Raw genomic sequence first — 26,813 nt, forward strand, 5'->3', positions numbered from 1 at the left:
CAAAAACGTCTTGATCAAAAGGGAAGTGTTTTCAGCACTACAAAGGTGTTCCACAGCTGTCAAAACAGACTGTGAAACATTGAATACCTACCACATATCCAAAGTTCTTGTAGGCATTTTGAAGATAAACAATGACAAGTGGGGATGGATGCATTTATTCCAGATTTGAGTTTTAGTTTTAATTTCAAACAAAGCTACATATTATGCTATGCTATAATAGTTCAACTATACCTAGCAAAACTACATTTTGTTTTCCTTTCATTTTTAGAACTTTGAGGAAGAATGGCCGAAACCCAGACGCTTAACTTTGGACCAGAATGGTAAGTGATCAGTCATTGAGTTCTTAATATCTTAATGTCTCTGAAGTTATTGCTGTCCACGTATATGGGTTGGCAACACTGATGAGGGCTGTTAAACTGGTTTTCTAATGCAGCTGTGCTCCACATGTTGAGACATGCAAATTACCATCTCAGCCTTTGTATTGTCTCCCACTCCTCTGTCCCCTCTGTTATTGTTACCTTTCTTCCTTCTCAACAGGCTGCGGGCCCTGTCTAGTGGTGGTGGTGGGGGCAGTGGTGGCGAGCGCACCAGCATTGTTGCCTCGTCTCCTCCCCTCTCACCTGCATTGCCAAAGTACAAACTTGCAGACTACCGCTATGGGAGAGAAGAAATGTTAGCACTTTATGTAAAGGAAAACAAGGTTGGTAACGTCAATGTTATGCTAGTACATTATGTATTTTAACACTTGACTAATTTGCTTTGTGGCTTAAAATATATTTATTTATTTCTTAATAAAAATGTAATGTCTTGCATTTTATATTGAAACCCCCAAATTGCATATTTCCCTCTTTAGATCCCTATAGACCTACATGATAAGGAGTTTCTGCCCATTTTACAAGAAGAGCCCTTGCCACCACTGGCACTTGTGTCTTTTACAGAGGAAGAACAGGTAGGAGTGCTTTGGGAAATGTCATGTCAATATACAAATATTTGTGAATAGATGGTAAATGTCCCCTCCCCCATGTTTCTTTTGCAGAGAAACTTTTCCATGTCTGTAAACAGTGCAGCTGTACTTCGACTGACCGGCAGAGGAGTTGGTCCGGTAGTGATGGCACCAAGAGGCCGAAGTACCTCTAGGGGTAGAGGTGAGTCCATCACCCCATCGTCCCCATCTAATTTCACTGACCACTTTTTCACTCTTGATACCAATGCCGAATACAGAACTTTGATTGTGAGCCCATAAAGGAGTACCAATCCAATATTGACCCCTTTGTAGAATTAAAAAGCTGTATGTAATCCATATGGCCAAATCTACATATATAATGGTAGATAAATACTCCACTTTAAGAGCAGAGTTCAAATCGGTTCGGCTCTGTCCAAACTACAATATGACATTATTCGGGGGGGGGGGGGGGGGGGGGGTACCATCACAAACTCGGCTGCTAGGTGATCTCGAGATGTTGTGACACCCCAAACCGATTTAAACTTAGACTACTCAATTTGCATAATAAAAACGAAATACATAAAACAGCTAAATTATGTCATTATACTTCCTTCCGTTTGAAAGCGAGGAGGTCGCACAGCTCATAGCCATGTTGCACAATCTTTTTATTTTTAGAACTTCTTCCTTCCATAGAATTGAGTTTTCATCTCCCCTGCAAGCAAGTCATGCCACATTATTTTACTGGAAATTGCATTTCTGGATTAGAAAAGAAATTGTCACTGATATCAAATCCAGCATCTTAGGCCAGTATTGGATCTGTTGCCTAGTATCAGAACGAGGTACCTTAAAGAATTTATCCAGTTTCTGTACAGCTTGAGATGAGGGATGTAACATTAGTACTCTGTAGGCATTGTGCTTACTTGGCAGATAGATTCCCCACTGACGGAAATCAGCTTAATCATGTGATGTAACCTTTTCACAACAGTTGAGTTCAGGTTTTTGTTATACAGTGAGTGTAATGGAATACGTTATTTAAATCTTAAAGAGCAATTCGCCATATGGACTGTATCGGCTTATAATTAAGATACGATGGAACGTTTTTAATCTTGTTTTAAAGGGACTAATAATGGAAAGAACTGTCCAAGAGAATAAGTTGCATGACGATGGGTACAGCAGCAGAACCCATCCTGCAGCAAGGAGTGCTATGCAGTGTAATCCATGTCTAGACAAGCTCACAGAGTACCTCTTCAAATATATTATGCATAAAGTATATCTCTGTGAGTGCATGTTACATAATGATGGCATAATAGTTAATGAAACAAAGCAACTAGGTCCTATACTGCTAGAAACCAGGAGTCTACAACGGGGACCACAGAAATTTCTCCCACAGCCAGTACATAACGTGTGCCATAAGCACCAATGTAAAGGTTTTCACAATTTCAACATGCTAATCAAGTCACTGAAGTCAGCCAACACGAGTCGACATGCCAATCTGGGAATTCCAGAGGGCTGGGATCTGCAGGACTGAATGTTATTTTGTTTACTTATCGCCATCACATTTAGTGTCTGAACAATGTTTTTGTTTTGTTTTCTGCAGGTAGAGGCAGAGGAGATGGAGGTTTTTACCAAAGAAGTTTTGATGATGTGGAAGGAGGATTTGGCCGTGGGGGTAGGGAGATGCATCGTTCCCAGAGTTGGGAGGAAAGGTAATGAAACGGCTCTTTCAGCGGCATCTATAGGGTTGTTATCATTCTTTTATCAAGGAATAAGTCAGGTTAGATATGGACATTAATTATTCTATAATTTAATTATGGCTTTCTTTCCCTCCCTAGGGGCGATAGAAGGTTTGAAAAGCCAGGTCGAAAAGAAACTGGTAAGTGTTCTGATAAGTTTCTCAAATAATCGATACATGATGTACTCGCTGGCAAATGCTTGCGACTTATGTACTTTCTTTCTTTTATTTCTCTTTATCTGACCTGGCAGATGTTCCTCCAGCCCATTTCCAGATGAATCACAGTAAGTGTGCCCTGGTGCTGTCTGCTGTGTCATGCTTTGCTGAGAGGAAGTGTAGCTTCTTGAGCATAGGTGTAAATTACGCAAATACATTGTTGAAAGCTTCCACAGAGAGCCTGCCTAATGGTAATGGCATCCATGCCTCGCCTTGCCCTAAACCACCCTCCCACTCCCTGCTCTCTGCAGTTCGAGCAAACTATGAAGAGGTCGGAACAGGACTGCCGAGGAAGCACGACTTCACACGCTCAGAGAGCGAGAACTGGCGTACCACACGTGATGACCAGAATGGTGAGGAGGATGAGGGGGGCTGGTGCCTGGCAGGGTCTCGACGGTCACGGGACAGTGATCGGTGGTGCCCGCCGAGCCCAGGTGTGCACTGTCTTGACTCCACATTAATGCACTATATTGCGTTGTGTTAACCGGGTGATAAAACAAGCAGGAGGCCGCACAGCTCATAGCCATGATTCAATATTTGTTATTAAAACCAAAATTTCGAAGGTGTAGTCTTCTTCAGGGTTTGCCTGTTATATGGGTGGACATTTTCTGCTATGAGCTGCAAGTGGAATTTGGGGCAACCTGTTCAACCACTATCTTTTTGTCATTATATAGCATCCTTGAAATGAAATCTTTCACATATATTAAGTATATCAAGTAGGATAGTTGGTTTAGGACCCACACCAGCCTGGTAACATTGCATTGTAATGGATTCCTAACACAATCATTGTATCGAACCTATTATAATACCAAGTTCCTTTTGATAAGATTCACGGTACTCAGTTGAGTTCACTGACTCCTGGTGTCCACCACCCCACCACACCCACCCAGACGCGCCTCGCTCAGCGGGGGTGGCGAGAACTCCCAGAGCAGCGGCGCCGGTTCCCTTTCGACGCCAGAGAGGATGAGCGGGGATACCGCCGCTCACGGTCAGGCAGTGGCAGCCTGGATGAAGAGAGGGACAGCCTGCCAGAATGGTGTCTGGAGGATGCAGAGGAAGAGACGGGCACCTTTGACTCGTCAGGAGCCTTCCTCTCACTCAAGGTGAGGAGTGTGGGGGGTTTCAGTGAATACGAATCGGCTTTCAATGACTTAAGCCCCTCGGAGGTAAGGCGAGAGGAGACGGAGTACCTGGGGTGAGGAGTATCAAATATGAGAAATGAGTTTATGCTCTTTATGCTCTCCAAAAAAAAGCATGTATTCCATTCAGGAGTGTAGGCCAAACGATATACAAGTAAAGAAAAAGGAATGCTCTCAACCAACCCATCAACAAAGGGAATGTCCACAGAGCTTCTCAACATGCTTATCTTAATGATCCGTAGAGAGAATAAATAAGAAGTTTATAAAAAAACAAAAAAAAAACATCCTCAGTCTGCAGTCAAGCAGATGAGTCTATTAAAATAGTATTTAAGCATACAGTAGTGTTATTATTCCCCTCTTATTTTATTTCTTAAGAAAAGCATTTAAAACTGCTGTCAGTTGTTTGCTGATTGTATGCTACTGCTCTATACAAATGAGATCATGACTTAGGTCAAGGTGCAGATGTACGTATGAGCTTGCTGTACACACCAACATCTATTAATAGTTTATTTGTTTAGCACCAGACTGAACTCAGCCATTATTAGGGACTCAAAGTCCATCAGAGATAATAATGGGTGAAAATCAGGACAGAGGAATTTGGGGTGGGCTGTGGATGTGACCACGGTGGGCAATTTAGGGATCTGCATGATCGTTTTAAATTTTGAAATATTCTACTTTTGACTTGGAGAATATTAAGACTGACACCCTACTTGTGCATGGCCTTCAGTACATTATAAGTGTCACAAGCAAGATATTTTTCGTCATGAAGTCAACTGTCACAACAGTTATTGTGTTTGTTTTTCCTAACGACAGCATATCAATTATCTGTTGCATCAAATCTGATTGGTGTAGTCATATCAGTGGCTGCCTGCTGTAGCTATCCCCAACTACACTAGAAAGAGGGTGTTTCCACCCCTAGTTGTAATGACTGCTGGAAATGACTTGACTTTTATTGAAAGACAAAGACAAGCAGATTATATATTAGACTTTCACTTAATACTCCAACCACACACACTATTTGAGGGGTTTAGACACAGATCTCTGATAATGATGAGGTTGACAATGCGACTCTTGCTCTCTGCTCTGCTTTTTAGAAATCCTCCAAGGAGCCAATCCTGGAGGAGGCAGAGCTGGACTTTAGGCCACTGGATGAGTGTGAGGAAGGTCTGGAAGAGGAGGACAGTCAGCCCAAGGAGACCAAAGACACAGAGCCAGAGGCCAAGAAAGAGGCTGACAGAAGAGAGGGTCAGTGTCCCTTAGGGTTTTTTCCACTGTTCCACAGAGTCGTAACGGATGATGTGGGTGTGAGGAGCACAACGTGGACTGGTATCTTGATACAACTGATGTGAACCAGACAAAGATCTCCACTATTCAAAGGAGAGGACAAAAGCAACAGTTCATTGTCTCTGAATCGTCCTTTTGTTTGACATTAAAAAGAAATGTGCAAAATGATAAATAATTAAAATCAGGGGCACCGCTGGCCTAGCGTTTAAGGCGCATACCGCAACCGCATACTGTATAGGCGCTAATGCAGCCCATCAGCAAGTTGCGGGTTTGATTCCCGAGCCCAATGGCCTTTGCTGCGTGTTACTCCCCGTCTCTCTCCCTGTTTCCTGTCTGTGTGTACCATCAATAAAGGAAGAAAAGACTCCAAAATATCTTAAAAAATTATAATTCAAAACAATATGTAATGGTTATATGGTTATATTTTTATTATTAACTCATTTAGTGCCACCCCTTTCACCACTAGAGGGCGCCCAGTGGCCAGAGAAAATCCCATAGAGATATGCTGGTATATGCAGAAGCCCTGCAGCCATGACTTGCCTGAACACTTTCCTTTGTGCATGACTGCATGTACAGGAAGAGGATGAAGTTAGCTTGAAGTTAGCTATTGGCTACCAAGCATTTTAGAAGCCTTATTTTCGTCAACTTAGCCATGATTAAACCTTGCACACCTCATGCATGGGAAAAAAACAGAGAAGAATGAGCTCTGAAAAATCCAATGCAATCCTGGATTGCATTGGAGTGGATTTGTGCAGTTTGTTCACAGCTTTCAAACAAAAAAATCCGATTGGAAATCCGTTCAGGCATTCTTGAGATAATCGCCCTTATGTTTTACATGTAATGTAACCAAAAATGGCTGCCCTGTATGTTAGATGGGGTTGTATGGAGGTGGAACATGCAAAATCGCGATTGAAATCATGTTCACCAGATTTGATGGGGTCCAAAAAAAAAAAAAAAAAAAATCAAAAAAAAATGTTTCAAAAAAAAAAAAAAATGTTTTTCTTTTTTTTTTTTTTTTTTTTTATATCCCGAACTTGTTCGGGATAGGCACTCTGTGATACGATAATATATCCCGAACTAATTCGGGATAGGCACTCAATGAGTTAAATGCTATCGTTTGTTGGAATCAATACAAAATAAAGCGCTAATCTTTGACAACCATCTCAACTTGGAACTCTTCCAGAGTTGCCCAGAGTGGAGGAAGAGGCTCCACCGGCTGCTCCACCAGTCCAAGAAGCCCAGCCTCCCTCCCAGATCCTCCCCTCTAGTCAGCCCTGCAAAGCAGAAGAGCCAGAGAGGCCGTTGGAGCGGACAGAACGGCGCTCTCCCCCGGTATCGCGACTAGAGCCTAGCAAAGCCCCGGTGCATCATGTCCCCATGAGCAACAGCATGTTGGAGTCCCTGCCCATGACCCATATCGCCACCACTCTCTCAGGTGGGTGACGGCGATACACTGAAATGTACTGAAATAGTTTTCCTCTTTGTCCTGTGTCTTGCTGCTGGTAGGGCCGTTACAATCATGAAGGTGAACTAATTTTCATCAAATAATTGCGATGATTTTAATTATTTTTGACATTGGATATTGGAACACGGATAAAAGAATATTCACATTCTGTTTTTTGTAAACACAAATTTCACAGGGCAGATATGGGAAAAATAAAAGTTAGCCAAGAAATAATCAAGGTACATGCTCACAAGTTGAACATGGAGATCTGATTTTTCCGCTATTTGGGGAAAATGTTTGAAAATGGAAAAAAATTAACTATTATGATTGATGATTATGACAGGCCTTCCTGTTGGACATTTTATATATTTTTTTATATTCACCGCCTTCCATACCCTGTCCCATGCAGAAGTCTCTGCCCCATCGCCCACCATTCACCTACAGCAGCAGAAGCCGATGGAGGTGCCCGTAGCCATGTCCAACCCCCTGCCCTTTCCCACCAGTATGCTGGCTCCCATCGGCCGGCCCGCCACCATGCAGCATGACACGGATGAAGATGAGGGACTCAGACACTTTGAGCAGGTTGGTGAGCGCATTGGCGTTTTGGACAAAGTCGGATGCTAAATCAAAAATAATGTTCGAAAATATTTTATAAAAAAAAGAAAAAAGTTTCAAATATGTGTTTCTGTTAAAAAAAAGTCCAAGTACCGTACTGTTTTAGCACTGTTGCTGGATAAAACATCCAAGTGACATTATTCAATGTTGGTGTGCCCGAAATGCAGCGTTGTGCATGGGGTCTTCTCACTCTGTTCTCTTCCGTCTCCAGGAGGCAGAGAAGATGGTGGCCTACCTTCAGGATGGCGTGGCAGATGACGACAGGCTGGTAGCCAAGAGTTCGGAGAAGCCCAAGCCGACAGGCCTGCCTCTCACCCACGAGGCGGCTCTCAAGTGGTTCTACAAAGATCCCCAGGGGGAGATACAGGGTAAGGCCTGGGGATGAAAGGAGAGGATCTGTGTTCTGGAGCTGGGGTAGAAAACGAATAAGTGAGTAAACATGTTAACCTCCTGTGTGTGTCTCAGGTCCTTTCAGTAACCTTGAGATGACGGAGTGGTTCCAGGCGGGTTACTTCCCTATGACTCTCTTGGTGAAGCGGGGCTGTGACGAGGTGTTTCAACCCCTGGGAGAAATAATGAAGATGTGGGGAAGGGTCCCCTTCGCCTCGGGTCCTGCACCTCCACCTCTACAGGTAGAGATTAAGAACTATATTTATTCAATGTTTCCTCAACTGGGGTCAGTGCAGTGACCTTATTATAATCTCCCAAACCTGCCATTTGTGAAATATTAAAGGCCCAGTTTCCAGATCTTATTTTATTGTTGTTTGGGACAAGATCAACACAATCCTGAGTTATTTTTTGTGTTCAATCTGTGTTTTGAGATATTTTCGTATGTCAGCATGAATGATGATGCATTTTGCATCATATGATGCAGCATGATGCATCTAAGCCTTCAAGTACTGACTGTCAGCTCTAGGTGGCGTGCCACCACACCAATTTGACCCTCAGTGTCCTTATGTCAGAGAAAGCCTTGATGGCTACGTTAGTCTGGAGTTGGGATGAATTTTAATTATAGCAATCAAAATGCTTGATTTTGTGGTACATTTTCTCAGAAGTTGCAGTACGTTTTATTTTCATTGTGCCATGAATTGACCTATTTGAAGTCTTGAAGATGGCTTGTTTAAGCACAAAGTTGGCACATAACACTTTTTAAACCTATACTTCGTCATATGGCAAATAGCAAAACTACCGAAACTATAAGCTCACAAAAATGACAAAATGATCACCATTGTGATACATACTATTTATGGGGATTGATTTTCCTTGAATCTACCAATCACCCCCTTAAGGGACTTTGATTGTGATTTGTGACCTGTCTCTCATGCCCAGGGTGATGGCGATCAGGAGAGGATAAAGAGGCAGCAAGAGCTCACTGCCATCAACCTGTACCAGTTACAACAACTCCAATACCAATACCTCCTCAGGTGCGGTTCCTCTAAAACTTGTACAGTGTAGCAGCACAGCATTGTTGTTGATTGACAATGTATTATATACAACAGCAAGCACACTGCAGTCAGCAGACAATATTTGTCTGTTGACAAATATATACAGATTGCATTTTTTCAATGGAACGGTGTACCTAATTTTTATTTAAATTCTACATTTAATAAATCCCCCTTGTTTAGCGGTTTAAAAAATATGTAATCACAGAATCAAATACTTAATATAAATATGTGTCTACATCTCTATGGGGAAAAATGAATTGCTGATGATTATATTTTTTTTTTCTGTGGCACCAGAAAACCACACCCACTGCTATGCCCTATAATTGCAGACCCACGCAGCGTTCCTATATGTATTAATGTATTTAGTTACATGCTTCTGTTCTTCACCAATTCCACATGGCACAGACATCGGTCCACTGATAGTTAATTCCTCTCTTCTCCTTCGTTCTACCCTTCAGGCAGCAGTACGCCCAGGCCTTAGCCCAGCAGAAAGCTGCCGCCCTCAGCTCGGCTCCTATTCAGCAGCAGCAGCAACAGCAACAGCAGATCAACCTGCTCTTACAGCAATACCAGACTCTCAAGACCAGGTCCGTTTCCTACACATTGACTGATTGATTTGCCTTTTTTTTGTACTTTGCATACACACAGAGAATGACTTCATCTCTCTTCAATAGAGGCTCTGAAATGTTTATTGGAAAGTATATTTTGGCACTTTTAGATTTGCTATTAATACCTATTAATACCCTTCATACCTGCTTTAGTTGTTTTTTTTCATAGCTGCCCCTGTAGATTTCAGATGCCCCTGTTGCTAGATTTCGCGGGCCCTCTCATAACTAACAGAGTAGATAAACTTTATTCTAGTGTGGTTATTTCTTTATTTTTTTATTGGATTGTGTTTACACAACGTCCTGAGACGAACCAAACCGCTGTTTTGACCTCACAGGCACCCTTACTTGTCAAACGGCTTCTGCTCTGCACCAGAGCAAGGAGAGGAGAGCCTAGAAAGGGAGGGGAGGAGCAGAGGATCTTCTCGTCTGTTTGACAAGTAAGGGTGCCTGTGTGGTCAAAACAGTGGTTTGGTTGGTCTCAGGACGTTGTGTAAACACAATCAATAAAAAATACTAACTTTGAAGCTAAAGAAATAACCGCACTAGAATAAAGTCTATCTGCTCTGTTAGTTATGAGAGGGCCCGCGAAATCTAGCAACAGGGGCATCCAAAATCTAGCAACAGGGGCAGCTATGAAAAAAATCTACTAAAGCAGGTATGAAGGGGTATGATAAAAGACAGATTTAACCCTATATGCGTTTTGGTCCGAACGACTCCTTTAAAAGGTTGGGAACCCCTTAACACAAACATAAAGTAAGCTTTCTCTCCCTTTCCCCTCTCTCTCTCTCTCTCCTGCACAGAGCAAGTGAGAGCAGCTTACCTCCTGTTACTCGGTCCCTGTCTGTACCAGACTCGGGTTCTGTGTGGGAAATGCAGAACCCCTCTACTCAGGCCTCCTGCACACCAAACCTTCCACAAGCTGCACCAAGCAGTACGTTCCAATCACAAGAGCTCACACATTAGTTTGTTTTTTCAGTGTTTTTATTTTATTTTCCCCCAAGAAATTTCAGGTGGATTTCAGTGCAGTATTAGAGGATTAAAATATTCCCCTTGTGTATGCTATACATTAAACTCCTGATTGTCCACAGCATGGGATGGAAGCAGTGTATGGGATTTACCTATAGACTCCCTGGCCCAGGCTCCCTCCATCGAGCAAATGCAACAGCTAGAGAAGGCTAAGACTGCCAAGGTAACCTATGCTCTGCTTTGTCAATTAAGTTTGATTTAGTACACAGCCTTTTACCTGATGTCACAGGGAGCAGACCATTCCAGTGTTATTGCATGTTAAGCCTATTGACTACAAGGCATGTGTAATCACTGTAATGTAACATTACTGATGAAAATTTTCCAAAGCATAATGTAGTCCTTTTTAACGATTATTTGTTTCCATTCATTTCAGTACAGAATGAAAATCATTCAATTGTAGTGGAAAACACAGATAAAGTATAGCCTAAAATAGTCTGGAGAAATAAATGGAAAATGTATATAGCGCTTTTATCCAAGGCGCTTTACATAGATTGTGCATTACATTCACCCATTCACGCACACATTCATACACCGGTGGCAGAGGAAACCATGCAAGGCACCAACCTACTCACCGGGAGCAATTAGGGGTTCAGAGTCTTGCTCAAGGACTCTTCGACATTAACTCAGGGGGAGCCCGGATTCTAACTGGGAACCCTTCGGGAACCCTTTGTGCTCTAATAACGGTTTCTCTACCCCTGAGCTATGCCTCCCCGATAAAGAAAAACGTTATTTTAGAAAAATCGGAACAGCTTAATGATGAGGGGAGCAAGAGAAGCAGATTATTAGTTGGGTTTATCACCTGAAAGTTAGAATTCATTTAATAGGGAAATGGTGTATGAAAAGTATACATGACTTCAGTCATGTCAATAGGCTAAACATGCACTAACACCAATATGGTCCTTGTAAGACATCAGGCCAGAACTAAGGAAAGGTGTAGTTAAGTTTTTTGTGATAACTTTGCATCTGTGGATGTTGTAATCATATTCCATGTACTCCTTTATCAGCAGGATCTGGAGCGGCGTGAGGCGGAAATGAGGGCCAAGAGGGAGGAGGAAGAAAGGAAACGGCTAGAGGAGGCGTTACGGGCGAGGCAGGAGGAGGAACGCAAGCGCCTGGAGGAAGAGGAGCTGGCACGGCAGAAACAGGTGAAACACCAGAGTAGGACTGAAATGGTTAACCCATTTAGGCCTAGAATTATTGAATGCTTTAACCAGTGAAAAATAGCAGATATACAAGCTCACAGCGAGCTTGTAGATCTGCTATTTTTTGAAAACGTCGTGAAAATGAGTGCAAATCTTTGAATATATGTATTTTCAAAGCAAACGTTTGTAACTCAAATTTTGCTTCTGGGGGGGTCCCTGGAACTAAATATTTTGAGATGGGGGGTCTGTGGCCAAATAAATATCATTTTGGGGGTCCTTCAAATGAAAAGGTTTGAGAACCACTGACATAGTAGTCTCTCAAGAACAGACTAACTGAGCTCCATTTAAAGGGCCACTACACCTCTGGGACAACCCTATCTTATTTTATTGTTGTTTGGGACACGATCAACACATATTTTCTGTGTTCAATCTGTTTTTTGAGATTTTTTTGTATTTCAGCATGACTAGTGATGCATTTTGCATCATCAGTGATGCGTTTTTCATCATATGATGCATCACTAGTACATGGCAAGGCATGGATGAAAATATAGCTCATTATATGAGAGGGCACAGTCATCATTGGCACTACAGTTAAGCTGTTAAGGATCGAGGCACTTTATGGCACAAATGTAATATTGCCAATATACAGTGATTATCAACAAAATTAATATAATCAAAATGTATTCGTATTGTGGGGTAATTGGCTAAAAAAAGAAAAACACTGCTAGTGTTATGTTTTCCTGGAAATACTTGGGGTCTGAGTAGGCCTGTCCGAATCGACGCGTCGTTTTAAGCCCCCGGAATCGACGCCAATTGTTTGAGTCGAGCCGTCAAAAATATATAATTTTTTTTATCACACCAGTATACTGTGGTGCGGTATGAGAGCGCTGGACTGTGACTGTCATGTAATTCTTATTGAGTCCATACTTCCTACTACTAGACTTAACTAGACCAGGTCACCTGGTTGTGCCAGACCCGCAATGAAAACTAGTATGGCACTGAACTAACACATGAACACACAGGATTTTATAGTCTCAGCAACAAAGCGTAGTGAGCTTGTAGATCGGCTGTTTTCACTAGTATGGCACTGAACTAACACATGAACACACAGGATTTTATAGTCTCAGCAACAAAGCGTAGTGAGCTTGTAGATCGGCTGTTTTGACTAGTATGGCACTGAACTAACACATGAACACACAGGATTGTATAGGCTGAGCAGCTGGAAATGTTTGTGAGCTTGTAGATGGGCTGTTTTCACTAGTATGGCTGTGGGGCAAATGTTTTGCAGCACTGAACTAACACATGAACACACAGGAATTTATAGTCTCAGCAGCTCGTCAGCCAACTCAACTCAGCTGGTCCCGTACAGGTGACGGCACTCAAGGCAATCAGCCGAGCAAGGGAAGGGAGGGGCAGATGAGCAGTCAGAGGCAAACACAGGCACACTGAGGAAAAGAGGGACCGACCGACAGACAGACCGACAGACCGACAAAGCCTTATGTAGGCCGACCCCCTGGGTCTGGCAAAAATAAAATCAGTTCACGTGACTTGAAAGTTGCCTTGATCATATAACAGGGAGCTCTTATTTTGAAGTTAACCGCTTGGAAAGGAAATGCGTCGACGAGTTGTTATTCTACTTGAGAGCTGGCCAAAGAAGCAGCAGAGCCAGCGCGATGCGCTTTCACTTTCACTGCCGTGGGTGTGTGGTGGTTGGACTCAGGCTGAGGAATAGCGACGGGCGAACTGTTTTCTTTTTATTATCTCGCACCAGATCGGCAACATAGCTCTTTTGATACAGCAGCGGTGCACTGAGAAAATACAACTTGTGGAAATAATACACGACATGCTGTCAAAGAGATGCATTATTCTCTCCTCCGTTGTTCTACTCTGCTCCACAATTCACAATTACGCACGGCAAATTACGCACGGCTGGACGCAATCTTATAGTCATTAATGTCCAGTGTGCTGTTTTATTGTATTACGTTGACGTGGTTTAAAAGCTTAAAGCACCACTTTTTCTTTCTTTTTTTTTCTTTTTTTTTTACATAAACGATTCGTCGACGCGTCGGATTAACCCCCGCGACTCGAATCGACTTGATAAATCCTGCGTCGAGGACAGCCCTAGGTCTGACTAATAACTTGAAAACGTGGGTGGAATCCTATATAATGAAACCTAGATTACTACTCCAGCAGCAGCAAGTAGGCCAACCTTTAGTAACGACCTAAAAACCGCCTTTCCTTGCTCAATTTTGTTATAAGAAATCTGCTGAAATGTGTTTTCTTCCATTGACTGATTGAGCTACTAGGTCCCCAAAATTCACATGTATTTTTTTATTTATCTCTGTGGATTTTGAAATGTTGACAGGTAACCTTAATAACAAACATTGAGTTGCTACACAGCAGCCTTCAATCAGTGTTAACTTTTAGTAGAACAGTAAACATCATGCTGTAGCAAAGGTTCCTACCAATGTAATTTTGTGCCTTTTTATTATTTGGACCGTTAGGTCGCAAGTTACTATGAAAACTTCCACCGGCTGTCTTATCAGTCAGTCTGTCCGTCACGTCACACTTTTGACCCTAGTCTTATCTCGGCACTGTTGCCCCTATCCATGCCAAAATTTGCACACACCACTCCTTGGCTGGCAAACCACAACTTCCGCCCCTGATTTCTCACATGCCCCTCTTCTAGCTCCATGAGGTTGCCGACCTGATGGTCGCTTATCTCCCGATTAGGGAGTCTTACTGGTTATTGAAGTATCTGTTTAGGCACCAGCACCCTTTGTCTGAGTATCAGCATTGGAAAAAACACAAACGATGTTATGATAGAGAGACTAACCCTGCTGTCCTCCTGCCACTCAGGAGGAGGCATTGCGGAGTCAGCGGGAGCAAGAAGAAGCACATCGCAGGCAGAAGGAAGAGGAGGAACGATTGGCGCAAGAAGAGGCTCTCCGCAGACTGGAGGAGAGGCGGAGGGAAGAGGAGGAGCGGAAACAAAGGGAAGAGTTCCTACGTAAACAGGTAAGCATGCTACTCAAGGAGGGGGTCTCGGGCTGAAAAGGTTGAGAACCACTGGGTTATGGGATGTCATTGGTAAGGGAAACTGCAGTTTATTAGCTTCACTATATAACGAGTGCGACTCGCCACCGCCTCTCCAGGAGGAAGAGCGGAGAAAGCAGGAGCAGCTGGAAGCTCTGAGACGGCGCGAAGAGGAGAAGCGAGCGGAGGAGGAGGCCGCCGCCGCTGCCCTCTTGCTCCAGCAACAGCAGGAGGAGCAGAAAAGGAGGGAACTGGAGGCACAGAGGCAGCAGGAGCTGCAGAGACAGAGACTGCAGCAGCAGGAGGCACTCAGACGACTCCAGCAACAGCAGCAGCAGCAGCAGCTCGCCCAAATGAAGGTATAAGGTCTACATGTCTATTCTCTGCTTTGATCTAGGCTGACTTCCTGCTCCAGAGTCCTCTTTAGCAAGGTTGGGTACTTTCCTCAACCACAAACTGTACCTGTGAGACAGCGGTTTCACTCTTCCTTATCGAGTGAGGCTGGATTCTGAATTGTTTCCGGACACATTTCAAGCTACCCTCTGTGAGAGAATGGTTGCAAATGTTTTGAATTAAGGCAGATAAGAACCAGAAAACAAAACATAAAGAGAAAACAAGTAGTAACTAGCCCTTACCCGTTCAAAGATATGAGCTCTGAAATGATGTGCAGTGTGTGGGTTATGGGGTGTGCACTGTGCATACAGTATATGAGGGATGGAAAGTAACTTAAACTGGTGCTTACATGATATGTAGGAGCATCAATGTAAGAAATACCGGTTTTGTTTAATGGCTACAGAGATACTGTGTACCGATCTGCATGATTTTTGGACAACATCTGTAACAGGGCCAGACACCCCAGCCCCCTTGCACTCAAATATGTAAATATATATGAATTCCAAAGTTTGTTCAGACAGTTGCATTGCATGTTGAATTAAATAAATAAATGAATGCTGCTGAATACAGAATATGAATGTGTGAATGCATTTGATCAGATCCCTCTAGTACACTTCAATTCCTTGTTAAAGTTAAAGTGTTAAACTATATTATATAACTATATACCTAATTTATGGGGAATCCCTCCAACCTTCATGGGCCACAAAGTTTACCATACATGGCTCTTTGTAAACAATTAATTTAAATAAGCGCAGCGCAAATCACAGGATATCTAGTTTAACATTTGTATTGCTTTATACCTTAGCTCCCGTCCTCATCTAAGTGGGGCCAGCAGTCAACACACACAGCATCCATAAACCAGAGTCAGAACGCCCTGTCACTCGCTGAGATCCAGAAACTGGAGGAGGAGAGAGAACGACAGTCACAGGCGGAGGTAAAGATGAGGCGGGTTCTTTCCTTCCCTTCTCCAGCCACTAGTTGTATGATCAGCAATGTTGCATTACTTGCAAGTGTGATGAGTAATGCACACTTGACTCATTTGTGTGTGGGAACTATGTGGTAAAACAGGGTTTCTCAAGCTTTTACATTTCAAGGTTTCCCCTTAACTCTGACAGTGTACAAATGGAACCAAATGGACCTGTTAGGATCCATTTGGTTCCATTTGTATACTGTTTAAGTTACAGACTTGTATGGGTCAATTTGGTTCCATTTGTATACTGTTAAGCTGGCTTTTTGGTGTGGAGACACCTTTAGAGTTATAGACTTGTATGAGTCAATTTAGACCCCCATAAAGGAACCCACAGAGTCCCTGGAATCCACTTTGAGAACCACTGTGGTAATGGACCAAGTGCATTTTATAGTCAGAAAGTCCATGAGTGACGTTAATGAGCTCAATTACGGCACTGCTGTAGGTGTCCAAAGGCATATTCACAGGCAGGCAGACATCTGATGCAACTTCGATCTCTCTAGTCTTGTAGGGCTGCAACTAACGATTATTTTCATAATCGATTAATTGGTCGATTATTTAAACGATTAATCGGATTACGGCACTTATTTCGCTATTACCTTATACATTAGATTTGAGGTTCTGTTAGACATGTTTTAACTAACAAAAAATACATTAAAGATGAATAATTCATTCAAAAATACACAATTTATTACATTTTGCTCAGCTGCCGATTAGTTTGCTACTAAAAGACAAAAAATAAATAAATTTTTCTAGCTAGTACACATTTGTCAGGCTAAAGGGTAACGGTACTCTTTTCAAAAAGGTAATTTAAAAATAAATATTCAAGTCATATTCTTTGTTCTTGACCCTATATTTCTGCACGATATTAAGACAAATTCCAGTGATTAGGTGCCGATTCGATTACGATTACTAAATTATTTGGCAATTAATTGAATAATCGATTAGATGACGATTAATCGTTGCAGCCCTATAGTCTAGAGGGCTTTTTCGGCGGCATCTACTGGCAAATGTTACAGGGGACGTGTAAACCATTCAGATTATGTTTGAACCTTTTGGGTACCAAATGACATGCATGTTGGGGACAAACTCCTGCTAGTGCCCTTGCCTAAGGCACTGTCCTCAGACCTGGAGCTTTGGGACTCTGGGACGACTTTCACTGCCCTACAAACTTTAAGCTACAAAGTAAAGGAGCTAAAGGAATTATCATGGTAATTGAATGGATATTCATCTGTGCTAAAAATGTAATAGCCTCCTGACTTGCATGCTTTGTGACCTTTTTATATAAAAAGCCTCAGTATTGTTTTATTCTTCAGGACATATATCGAATAGACACTATTTCCTCTTGGTAGGCCTACAACACACTTTATTTGTGGTGCATGGTATTGTGTTTTTGTTGTTTTCGTTGTTTCGTTGTTTTCAGCATTCCCTGGTAGATGGATTTGACACATAAATTCCAGAAATCTCTGTATGTAGGTACATTGTACATGCATAAACTCTCCCCATCGCATATCGTGAGAACATTGTTTTTGAGCTAAGCTCCAACATCGGGCTCTGTCCAGTTCCCAAACTGGCGGGAATAACATGTTCAAAAATGTCCGGCCCCTAAAGTAAACTGAAGCGTGGCCTACATCTGGCGTAGATATGGCTCAAAGTTTGTTTTACGCCCAGCGTCTCATTGGCCAAGCTTCGCAGGGCGCGCTGTGATTGGCTAGCGGGACGCTTGATGAAAATAACTCATAAATAGCACCTTCACACTAGGTGTGATTTTTCCCATTGGCACTCGCATTCGCTCAAACTAGCCCCTCGCCCCAGTGATCCCAGTGCATGATGGAGGATAATTTCACGATAAACTCAAATCTCCACAATACGATTATTGTGTGTTTTATACCACTAAGACTCCCTATCGGGAGATAGGCGACCGTCAGGTCCCATACACAAACTTTAGAAGGCAATGGTAGCCAATCAGGAGGGAATATGGGAAATGGGACCGATCCATGTTGATGACATGACTTACGAGATACTGTGTACCGCTTTGTGTGATTTTAGGCCAAAATCTGTAGGAGCAGTGTCCAAAAATGTGTTTTGCAAGAATCTGCCTCATGGTGGCGCTAGAAGAGGGCCATGTGAGAAATGAGGGAGGTTGTGGTTTGGCAGCCAAGGAGTGTGTGTGCAAAGTTTGGCATGGATAGGGGCAACGGTGGCGGAGATATGAGTAGGGCAAAAGTGTGACGTGACAGCCGGTGGAGGTTTTGATAGTAACTGCGACCCTCCACGATATGATTATTGTGAGTGTTTTATATCACGATAAAGGATAATAACGATTATCTTCCCTTCCTGCAGCAGCGGCGTCAGCAACAGGAGCTATTGAAGCTGCAGCAGCAGCAGGCGCTGCAGCAGGCGCAGCAGGCCCAGAGCAAGCTGAGCGGCTGGGGCAGCGTGGCCAAGCAGCCGGCCGCCACCAACTCCCTGCTGGAGATCCAGAGGGAGGAGGCCCAGCAGATGAGGCAGAGGAAGGAGCAGCAGCAACAGCAGCAGACTCACCCCACCGTCACCCAGCAGAACAGAGCCGTCACCCAGCAGAACAGAGCAGTACGTTTTTTAGAGAACATTTGTGTCCCCAAGCAGTTGGTCGGGACCCGTTTGCGGGTCGCGGACACATTTTTATGGGTTCCTTAAGTTTTTGTTTATTTTTTTGTTTTTTTGTTTCCTACATTTAGTTTTTCATTATTATTATATTATTTTCATGAATTAATTAAAGAACAATCAAATAAATTCTATGAATTAGAAAACACATGTTTAGAAGTATTGAAAATAGCTGATCTACAAGCTCACAACGCAGTATGAAGCGACGTGTTGTGAGATTGTTGTGTAGATCTGGTATTTTTACTAGTTTGGATCAAAAGATTTTTTTAAATTTATATATATATATATATATATATATATATTATACATTTTAAAACAAACAATTCTAATAAATGCCGTCTAATCTCTTTTGAGTCTCAACCTGAAAAGTTTTGGAACCACTGTTCAATCCATCCATCTGTCCGGAATCGGGTCGCGGGGGTAACGGTTCCAACTGAGACTTTATTTCCTTATCCCGAGCAACTTCCTCCACTCCCTCAGGGAGTATACCGAGGCTGTTGCCACGCTGTTTCTCAACCACCAGTAGTCCAATGGATTCTTGGGTCTAACTGAGAGTGTGTGAATGGAACCATTTTTTAAAGCTTTACTCTACACTGTAAAATGGTTGTTAAACTTAAGAGATGAGTCATTTTGGTTCCTTCTGTACGCTCTCGGAGTTACAGACCTGTAACGGTCCATTTGGACCCCCTGATGGCCCCCGGACCCAATATTGAGAAATCAGTGTTAACTGTTCGTCTGGCATTGCACCGGTTATGTTTTCTGAGTAATGGAGTTATTTTTGCTTTGGGTTTATCTGCTAAAAAAGCAAGTATGCACATATTGTAAATTTGTAATGCTGTAATCCAAGAGAGAACGTGGGGGAAAATATTCATTTGAAATCTGTGCAAAGGGGAATTTCCATTTTTATGGATTATAAAGTATCACGGTTCTAAACCAAGAGACTGGCACTGTTAACTGAAGAGTTGGATCGGTTTCAACGTGTTGAAATGGAATGTATTTTCTGCTGCTCTATTCTGACTTCACTGTCATCCTCCTACGTGTTGGCGATGCATCCCTTCAGGTGTCACTTGATGAAATTCACATTTGAGTCGTGACTACTCTTCATGGTGTTTTCTCCATAAGGCTTTTTCTAAATAGAGCCCTGTATGAAAGGAGGAGGAGGTCTACAGTAATGAGTCTACGTCTGTCTGTAGATCCACACGTTATTCTTAACCTTCTCAGCACCACTAGGACATAGCTCTTCCTGACAGCCCAGACTATTCCTAGTTAATATTTAACTGTAAAATATGGTTGCATATACAGCGTGGGTCCTATTAAAGAGGTGATACTTATTGCCCCTAATCTCTGGTTCACAGGTAGAGATGCTCCGATTGCAATTTTTGGGGCCGATATGATCACTAATCAACTTGAATCAGTATCTGCCGATACCGATATTCCCGATCACAGCGTCAAATCTGTAAATTCTTCTATTTATTGTGTTACTTTAACAGCATTTATATATTTAATGATTCTTTTTACAAAACATTGACATTGTATATTAAGTATAAACATTAGGAGATTGCAGGCTGATCCTTTAGTATCCAATTCAACTTGTAGGAGTTGAAGCTGAGGTTACATTCAGTCCCACAGTTAAATATTGTGAAAATAGGTGATCTAGCTTGTAGATCGGCAAAGCCGATACCGTTCAAAGCTGATAAGCTGCTAAGACATTTGATCGATATCACTCACCGATCAATCGGCACATCTCTATTGACAGGTTTATAGATTGTCATGTGTCTCTCTCCTTCGCAGCCCTCTCTGTCCTCCTCTGTGTGGGGGGCCGTCACCACGAGCAGTAGCAACTGGGGGTCAGACTCCAGCAGCATCTGGGGTGACACACACAACTCCAACATGGGCTTCTGGGACGAGGCTGTGAAGGAGGCTGCCCAGCCAGCTCCCCCACCCAAGAAAGCCAGCACTCAGAAGAACAACAAGGGCAATGCCAACCTCAGGTACTGTTGCTCGTACCCTGCGCTGGATTTAACGCAGGTCGTCTCAACCACAGTGCATCACGGTTCCTAGTAAAGACGTACTTGATTGCGACTGTCAGGTCGCAGTTACTATCAAAACCTCCACGGTTGTCCCTCCCTCCAGTCTGTCCGTCACGCCCCAGATTTCTCACATGCCCCTCTTCTAGCGCCACCACGAGGTTGCTTTTTGCAGACTCTTACGGTATCTCCGGTATTGTTGCTCCTATAGAGACACACAGGCGCCTACAAAATCACGCCCACAATTAAGACAGCGGCCCCACTTCGGGTAAGGGAGAACGGTGTACTGCAAGCCAGCCCATAGAAAGTCATTGCAATTCAACTGTGGTTAGCCTAATATTAACGAACTGAAGACTATATTGATTTAAATAAAAATATGTTTCCAAATGTATGGACTGACTCTGCCAACATATCTTAGTGTTTTCTAAATACATGATGTGTGTCACATTTAATTTGCCACTTGAATGGATTACCCATAATGTTAAGAGAGCAGAGTGGAAATGCCAGACAGAGAACCTGTCGCTTTTCAGTGACATCACTGTCTTATTGCTATGCATTTACAAGCGCCGACTTTGAAGATCACAACTTTTTCAACTACTGAGTGAATTCTCCAGGTTAGTATTAACCAAAAAATAACTTGCAAGACTCCGTTTGAAGAAGCAAGATGCCACAATGTCCCAAATTAAATAGCCTAATTATACATGAGAGACGAGCGTATCTGGGTATGGAAAACCTCAAGGGATGCGTCCATGACGTGTGTACCATGCGACCACGGCGCCGTTGTTTTTTCTTTTTTTCCTTTTTTTGGTCCCCCGGTCGTAATCTCACCATAAATATCTGGATCTCCATTGGCATATAGTGGGGATTTTGGCCGAGTCGTCTTGCCACCCGTGCGTTTCGCGTGCAGGATCCGTGTGCATCGATGTGGGCGCATGTGATCATCTCCATATGAAGAATCCACGGAAGAATTTTCATTAGCCTAGCCGCTAGGACAACGGCTATGCTAGCGCTAACGTCCACACAGTAAGTCAATGGCTAGAAGGCTAATCTGCCCCGGAAGCGATCAAAAGCACTTCCGGTTCATGCGCAGAGAAGAATCATGCTATTGGTTAGACCGGTGCTGAGACAGAGAAAGGGCTAGCGATCGTTTGTTTTCGATCATTATCACTTATTTCATTTTTAATGACCTAGTACGGAAAATTACGGTCGGCTAATTTAAGTACAGATGATGTCCGGTATATTACGGTTTTAATATGGGCATCTCCATACGGCTGTAAAAGAGTTAAACTCATGGCACAATTTATTAGAACACAAAAAAAATCGCTACGGTCTCAGTAGTCAACCACTGAAATTGTTATTTCACAATGCCTCTCATTGGGATTGCATTGGCAGCTGCAGTACATTGTTCATCCTTACCCAAAGTGGGGCTGCTATCACAATAGGGGGTGTGAATTTGTAGGAGCCCGTGTTTGTCTATCCATGCCAAACTTTGCACACACTCCTTGGCTGAGAAACTACAACTTCCGCCCCTGATTTCTCACATGCCCCTCTTCTAGCGCCACCATGAGGTTGCTTTTTGCAGACAACATAAATGCGACCTGACGGTCGCTTATCTCCCGATTAGGGAGTCTTACTGGTCATATTGTGGATTAACATTTGCCTGTGTGTGTGTCGTATGTTTAGTGGACGGCCCAACAAGAAGGCAGAGGAGGAGGAGAAGCTGTTAAAGCTGTTTCAGGGAGTCAATAAGAGCCAGCAGGATGGCTTCATGCAGTGGTGTGAGCAGACTTTGCACACGCTCAACACAGCCAACAACCTGGATGGTGAGTCTTATTAAAACAAATATGCATTTCAAAAATACACGGGTGACCCATTTCTGGAAGCAGTCGCACCAACTCACAGCCGTTCTCTGCTTCCCCTCCCCTCCTTTTCCTTCCTCCAGTTCCGACGTTTGCGTCCTTCCTGAAGGAGGTGGACTCTCCGTACGAGGTGCACGACTACGTCAGGGCCTACCTGGGAGACACACCCGAGGCCAAGGAGTTTGCCAAGCAGTTCCTGGAGCGCCGTGCCAAACAGAATGCCAACCAACAGAAAGCAGCCCCACAGCACCAACAACAAGCCCTCAAGCAGCAGCAGGTGAGGACAGACGCACCAAATCCAGCGACAACGCCCTAAAGGAGTAGTTCGCCCCCAAAATGACTTTTTTTTTTTCTTCTATTGATTACTCACGCCACGGAGATGTGAGTTCAATAATATTTTTGGGTTTTTGTGACATTCCTAATACCCCCATTGATTCCGGATGGAGACCCAAATGCATGGCGTTAGTAATCAATAGAAAAAGTCATTTTGGGGGTGAACTACTCCTTTAAGCTATGTTCCCACCTAGTTGCTTGAATCTACAAGCTCACAACGTGTCGCGATGTGACACGTGAGCTTGTAGATCGGCTATTTCCACCATCAATGTTCTTTCTCGAGTATAAAGTTGTCAAACATGTCAGTCATTTCTTTGTATACTTAGGTTATGTGTCATATCTGCCATGTGCAACTTCAAAGCCTACAAGCCAAACAGAAATGTGATTTTCAATGTAATTTGAGGGGGGTTCTTTCAGTTTCAGTGCAAGTCTCTTTCTCTCTCCATCCCCCAGGACTCTGTATGGGGTGGGACAGTTTCTTCGTCTCTCTACCAGTCAAACCACACCAGCCTCCAGCAGCCACGCTTCGAGACGGTCACCTCAGGGAAGAAGAAGAAAAAGCAGAAGATGGTCCGTGCAGACCCCAGTCTACTAGGTGAGTGCACACACCAATAAGGATGGGACGATACGAAAATGTCATATCACGATTATTGTGACAAAAGAAATTGTGATTTATGATATTATCGCGATAATCAAAATCAATTATCCTGGGGTGGAACATTTGATAGAGTGCAAAAAAGACTATCAAGTACATATATTATAAGTACCTTTTACCAATTAGCCAGTAGCTATGCCCCTCCCCTAAAAGCTTTTGTCCAATGCTAGCTTGGCAACCGACAAAAGGTTTTTGGGAGGGGCATAGCTACTGGCTAATTACAGAGGGTTTAAGTACTACCGGGTATGCAGCTCGGCAAATAAAAGGTGTATTGATCCCAGTGCATGACGGAGGACGATATCACGATAAATGAAATCTCCACGATATGATTATCGTGAGTGTTTTTCATCACGGTGAACGATAATATCGATTATCGTCCTATCCCTACATACAAACCACTGTATGTTGTTAGTGGTGGGAAGATATCTGTGACATGTTGTGGAGATCAAACGACAACTTGACATTTTTAGTCCTGCGTTTTAAAGATTCTTATCTTTCACACAGGTTTTTCTGTGAATGCCGCATCCGAGAGATTGAATATGGGAGAGATTGAGACTCTGGAGGACTTTTAAGGGACTGCTGCTGCCAACCAACCAACCCCAGTGACTGTCTGTTTTGAACAGCTGCCATTTTTTCCCTGCGCCCAAGCCCCTGCTCCCTGCCCAGGCCCTTTACACCCGACCCGTTGTTCACTTTTTGTTCTTTCTTTTAAACATGGATTCTTTGTTTTCTTCTTTTAAACATGAATTCTTTGTTTATCTTAAGTTAATTCCAAACAAGTGATGGGAGGCGGGGGGTGCTTCCGCATTCGTAAAGGACTCCCATCTAACGAAAACCCTTGAGAGAACGGCGCAGCCCGGTAATGCACCCACCCACCCATCCAACCAAGAGACCCCACCTAGGCTTTTGGAAAAGGCCACAGAGGGGGATGTCCATATCTCGGGTCCGCCATCGGCTGCTTAGTCTAGGCCAGTGGTTCTCAAACTTTGACATTTGAAGGTCTCCCCTTAACTTTGACAGTGTACAAATGGAAGGGTTAGGGTCCATTTGGTTCCATTTGTACACTGTCAGAGTTACAGACCGAGTCTGTGAAATCTACTTTGAGAACCACTGGTCTAGGCAGCTCATATGACACGTTTGAAATTTGCAATAACAAATCATTCTAAAAAAAAAAGAACATTCTAAATTCTTTATCCCATGGGATCTTTTTTTTTTTTTTAAGTGTGGATTTATGGGGGTAGGGTGGTGGTGAGGGGGGTGGTCAATGGGAATGGTATAGATTATATCTATTTTGTTTTGTTTTGTTTTATTTTATTTATTAAAAGTCTTCTCCACACTTTAATTCCCCATTCTTCCCACACCCCCCCATCTTCTGCTGGTTGTTCATGGATAATAATGGCAAAGTAGGACCCACGGATTCGTTGCCCACTTATGTCCTGTTTTAAGGACATGTTTGAAAGTTCCAAGTAGTAGTTATCTATTTCTTGTAAAATACTAGGCTGTTTAAAGAATAAACTTTCAATTCTGCATCTGTATTATAATATATGGAAATGAACGCTGGAGTCATACATTTTTTATTGCGGTATGAAATAAAACAGTCTCTTGTGTGGGCTGTTCACACCTCTCCTGTGTCTGAATGGGTGAATGGAGAAATATGCATCATAAATTAAATACCTGTTTTAAACAGGGTTCTTATGGAGGGCTGGAAAGGACAGAAAAAGATTATTTGTAATAAGATTTTATTTGTCAAAGATTGTTATTTCACATGTATTATTTTAGAGCAGGGGTCTTTAATGGTTTTTCAGGCCAACGACCCCTTAGCGGAGAAATTGATGAAGCTGGGACCCCTCCACTACATATAATTAATGTATTCATATAGCTTTTTCAATTGCTTTCATAGATAGCTACATATACTTCACATCACTGTCAGTGTAAATTAACTTATTGATTCAAGACATTTAACCACTTGACACACACAATACTTGGCTAGCTCTTTTTTCCCCTCCACAAAATCTAATCCGAAAATAGATCTACAAGATCTGTTTTCGGTTAATGCTCCCCTCTAAAGCTAAAAAGACATGTAACTCCTCCTGTTGAAGACATCATCACGGTGTACTTTGCAAGCCAATCCCCAAAATCAATCCTACAGTTCTAGGCAACACAGAAGTGGTGGGGGGGGGGACTTTTTCTTATTTCCACATAACTCAAAGGTATGTTAATGACACAGTTCAATGTTGAAAATGGGTGGTTCTCCCCTTTAATCCACCTACAATTCATCCCTTACCCAACATGGATCTCTGCCATAGTAGTCTGCTAAAGTTGTTCTATTTATGCGGATGGTAAAGGACCAGTTTATTGCCGTCACACCGTATCCGTTCGTCCGTCCGCCCGGGTAACACCTGACACTGGTTCCCCTGACACATCACTGTGACATTACAGGTGACAACACAGATACTCAGAGCAGTGATCTCCATATATGGGCATAAAAAGGGATTCTGTTAGGGATCTCCATATATGGGCATAAAAGGGATCTTATCCCAGGTGATGCCCTGTTAAGAAAACCACACTAACAGAATCCATATATGGCCAAGCCAGATAAAGGGCGTGGTCACTTTTTTACCTTAGGCGTCTTACTGGTATTTTAGATCGTAATTAGAGAAAAGATGAGTGTTAAAATGTTTTCATTTACTGCTTTCTATCGTTTTAGCAATTTTAATGATTTTGATTTCAGTGGATGGGGGCATTTTCAGTGGATGGGGGCATGCGTACAACTATGTGGCTAAATATATATTTTTGGACGCAATAAGCCCATTCCCAAGATGCACCGCAATCTTTCATGGGCAGATGCATGTGACGTATGGGTCCAGGTAGTGTTACTGTAAAAAAAACATATATATATATTGTTTTATTTATTGTCTAAAAATACATATTTAGTACACATGCCCCACTCACTGAAATAAAAAACGATAGAAAGCGGTAAAATCTTTTCTTTTCTCTAATTACAATCCAAAATATGAACCAATTTTGTTGTCAAAACAAAGTTGTCCTTTAAGGACATGTTAATACAAGCACGTAAACATGACCCTTGCAGGCAGGCGATGCTACCTGAAGAGAGACTTCTTCCATTCAACCATTCCAAGGTAAGTAGCAGTAGAACATTTAACCCCTCACCCTGAGTGTGTGGTTAGTGGAGTAAAGGGGTGGGTGGGGTCCCTGTAAGGATGTTCTTACAAAGTCTACCCTGTCCAGACACTTTCTGTGTACACACCTAGCCCCTCCTCTCTCCCTACAACTGCCTACCTT

General features: G+C 42.8%; 1 protein-coding gene across 1 annotated transcript; it reads left to right on the forward strand.

Annotated features, from left to right (window-relative positions):
• The first annotated feature begins 268 nt into the window (after positions 1 to 268).
• On the forward strand, positions 269 to 25,127 carry gigyf2 (GRB10 interacting GYF protein 2). Its single transcript, XM_080726351.1, is given in 30 exon segments — positions 269 to 320; positions 538 to 700; positions 854 to 949; positions 1,037 to 1,145; positions 2,541 to 2,649; positions 2,776 to 2,816; positions 2,927 to 2,959; positions 3,143 to 3,325; positions 3,782 to 3,798; positions 3,800 to 3,994; positions 5,125 to 5,275; positions 6,498 to 6,749; positions 7,168 to 7,340; positions 7,585 to 7,741; positions 7,839 to 8,005; positions 8,703 to 8,797; positions 9,277 to 9,405; positions 9,762 to 9,863; positions 10,227 to 10,357; positions 10,515 to 10,615; positions 11,457 to 11,597; positions 14,454 to 14,612; positions 14,750 to 14,989; positions 15,829 to 15,957; positions 18,334 to 18,582; positions 20,428 to 20,627; positions 22,347 to 22,486; positions 22,606 to 22,799; positions 23,309 to 23,450; positions 24,015 to 25,127. Coding segments are annotated over 30 exon segments (4,104 nt in total). The 5' UTR covers positions 269 to 282; the 3' UTR covers positions 24,083 to 25,127.
• Positions 25,128 to 26,813: the final 1,686 nt, after the last annotated feature.

The sequence above is a fragment of the Nannobrachium achirus genome, assembly GCF_963921795.1.
Source record: "Nannobrachium achirus genome assembly, chromosome: 5".
Taxonomy (NCBI): domain Eukaryota; kingdom Metazoa; phylum Chordata; class Actinopteri; order Myctophiformes; family Myctophidae; genus Nannobrachium; species Nannobrachium achirus.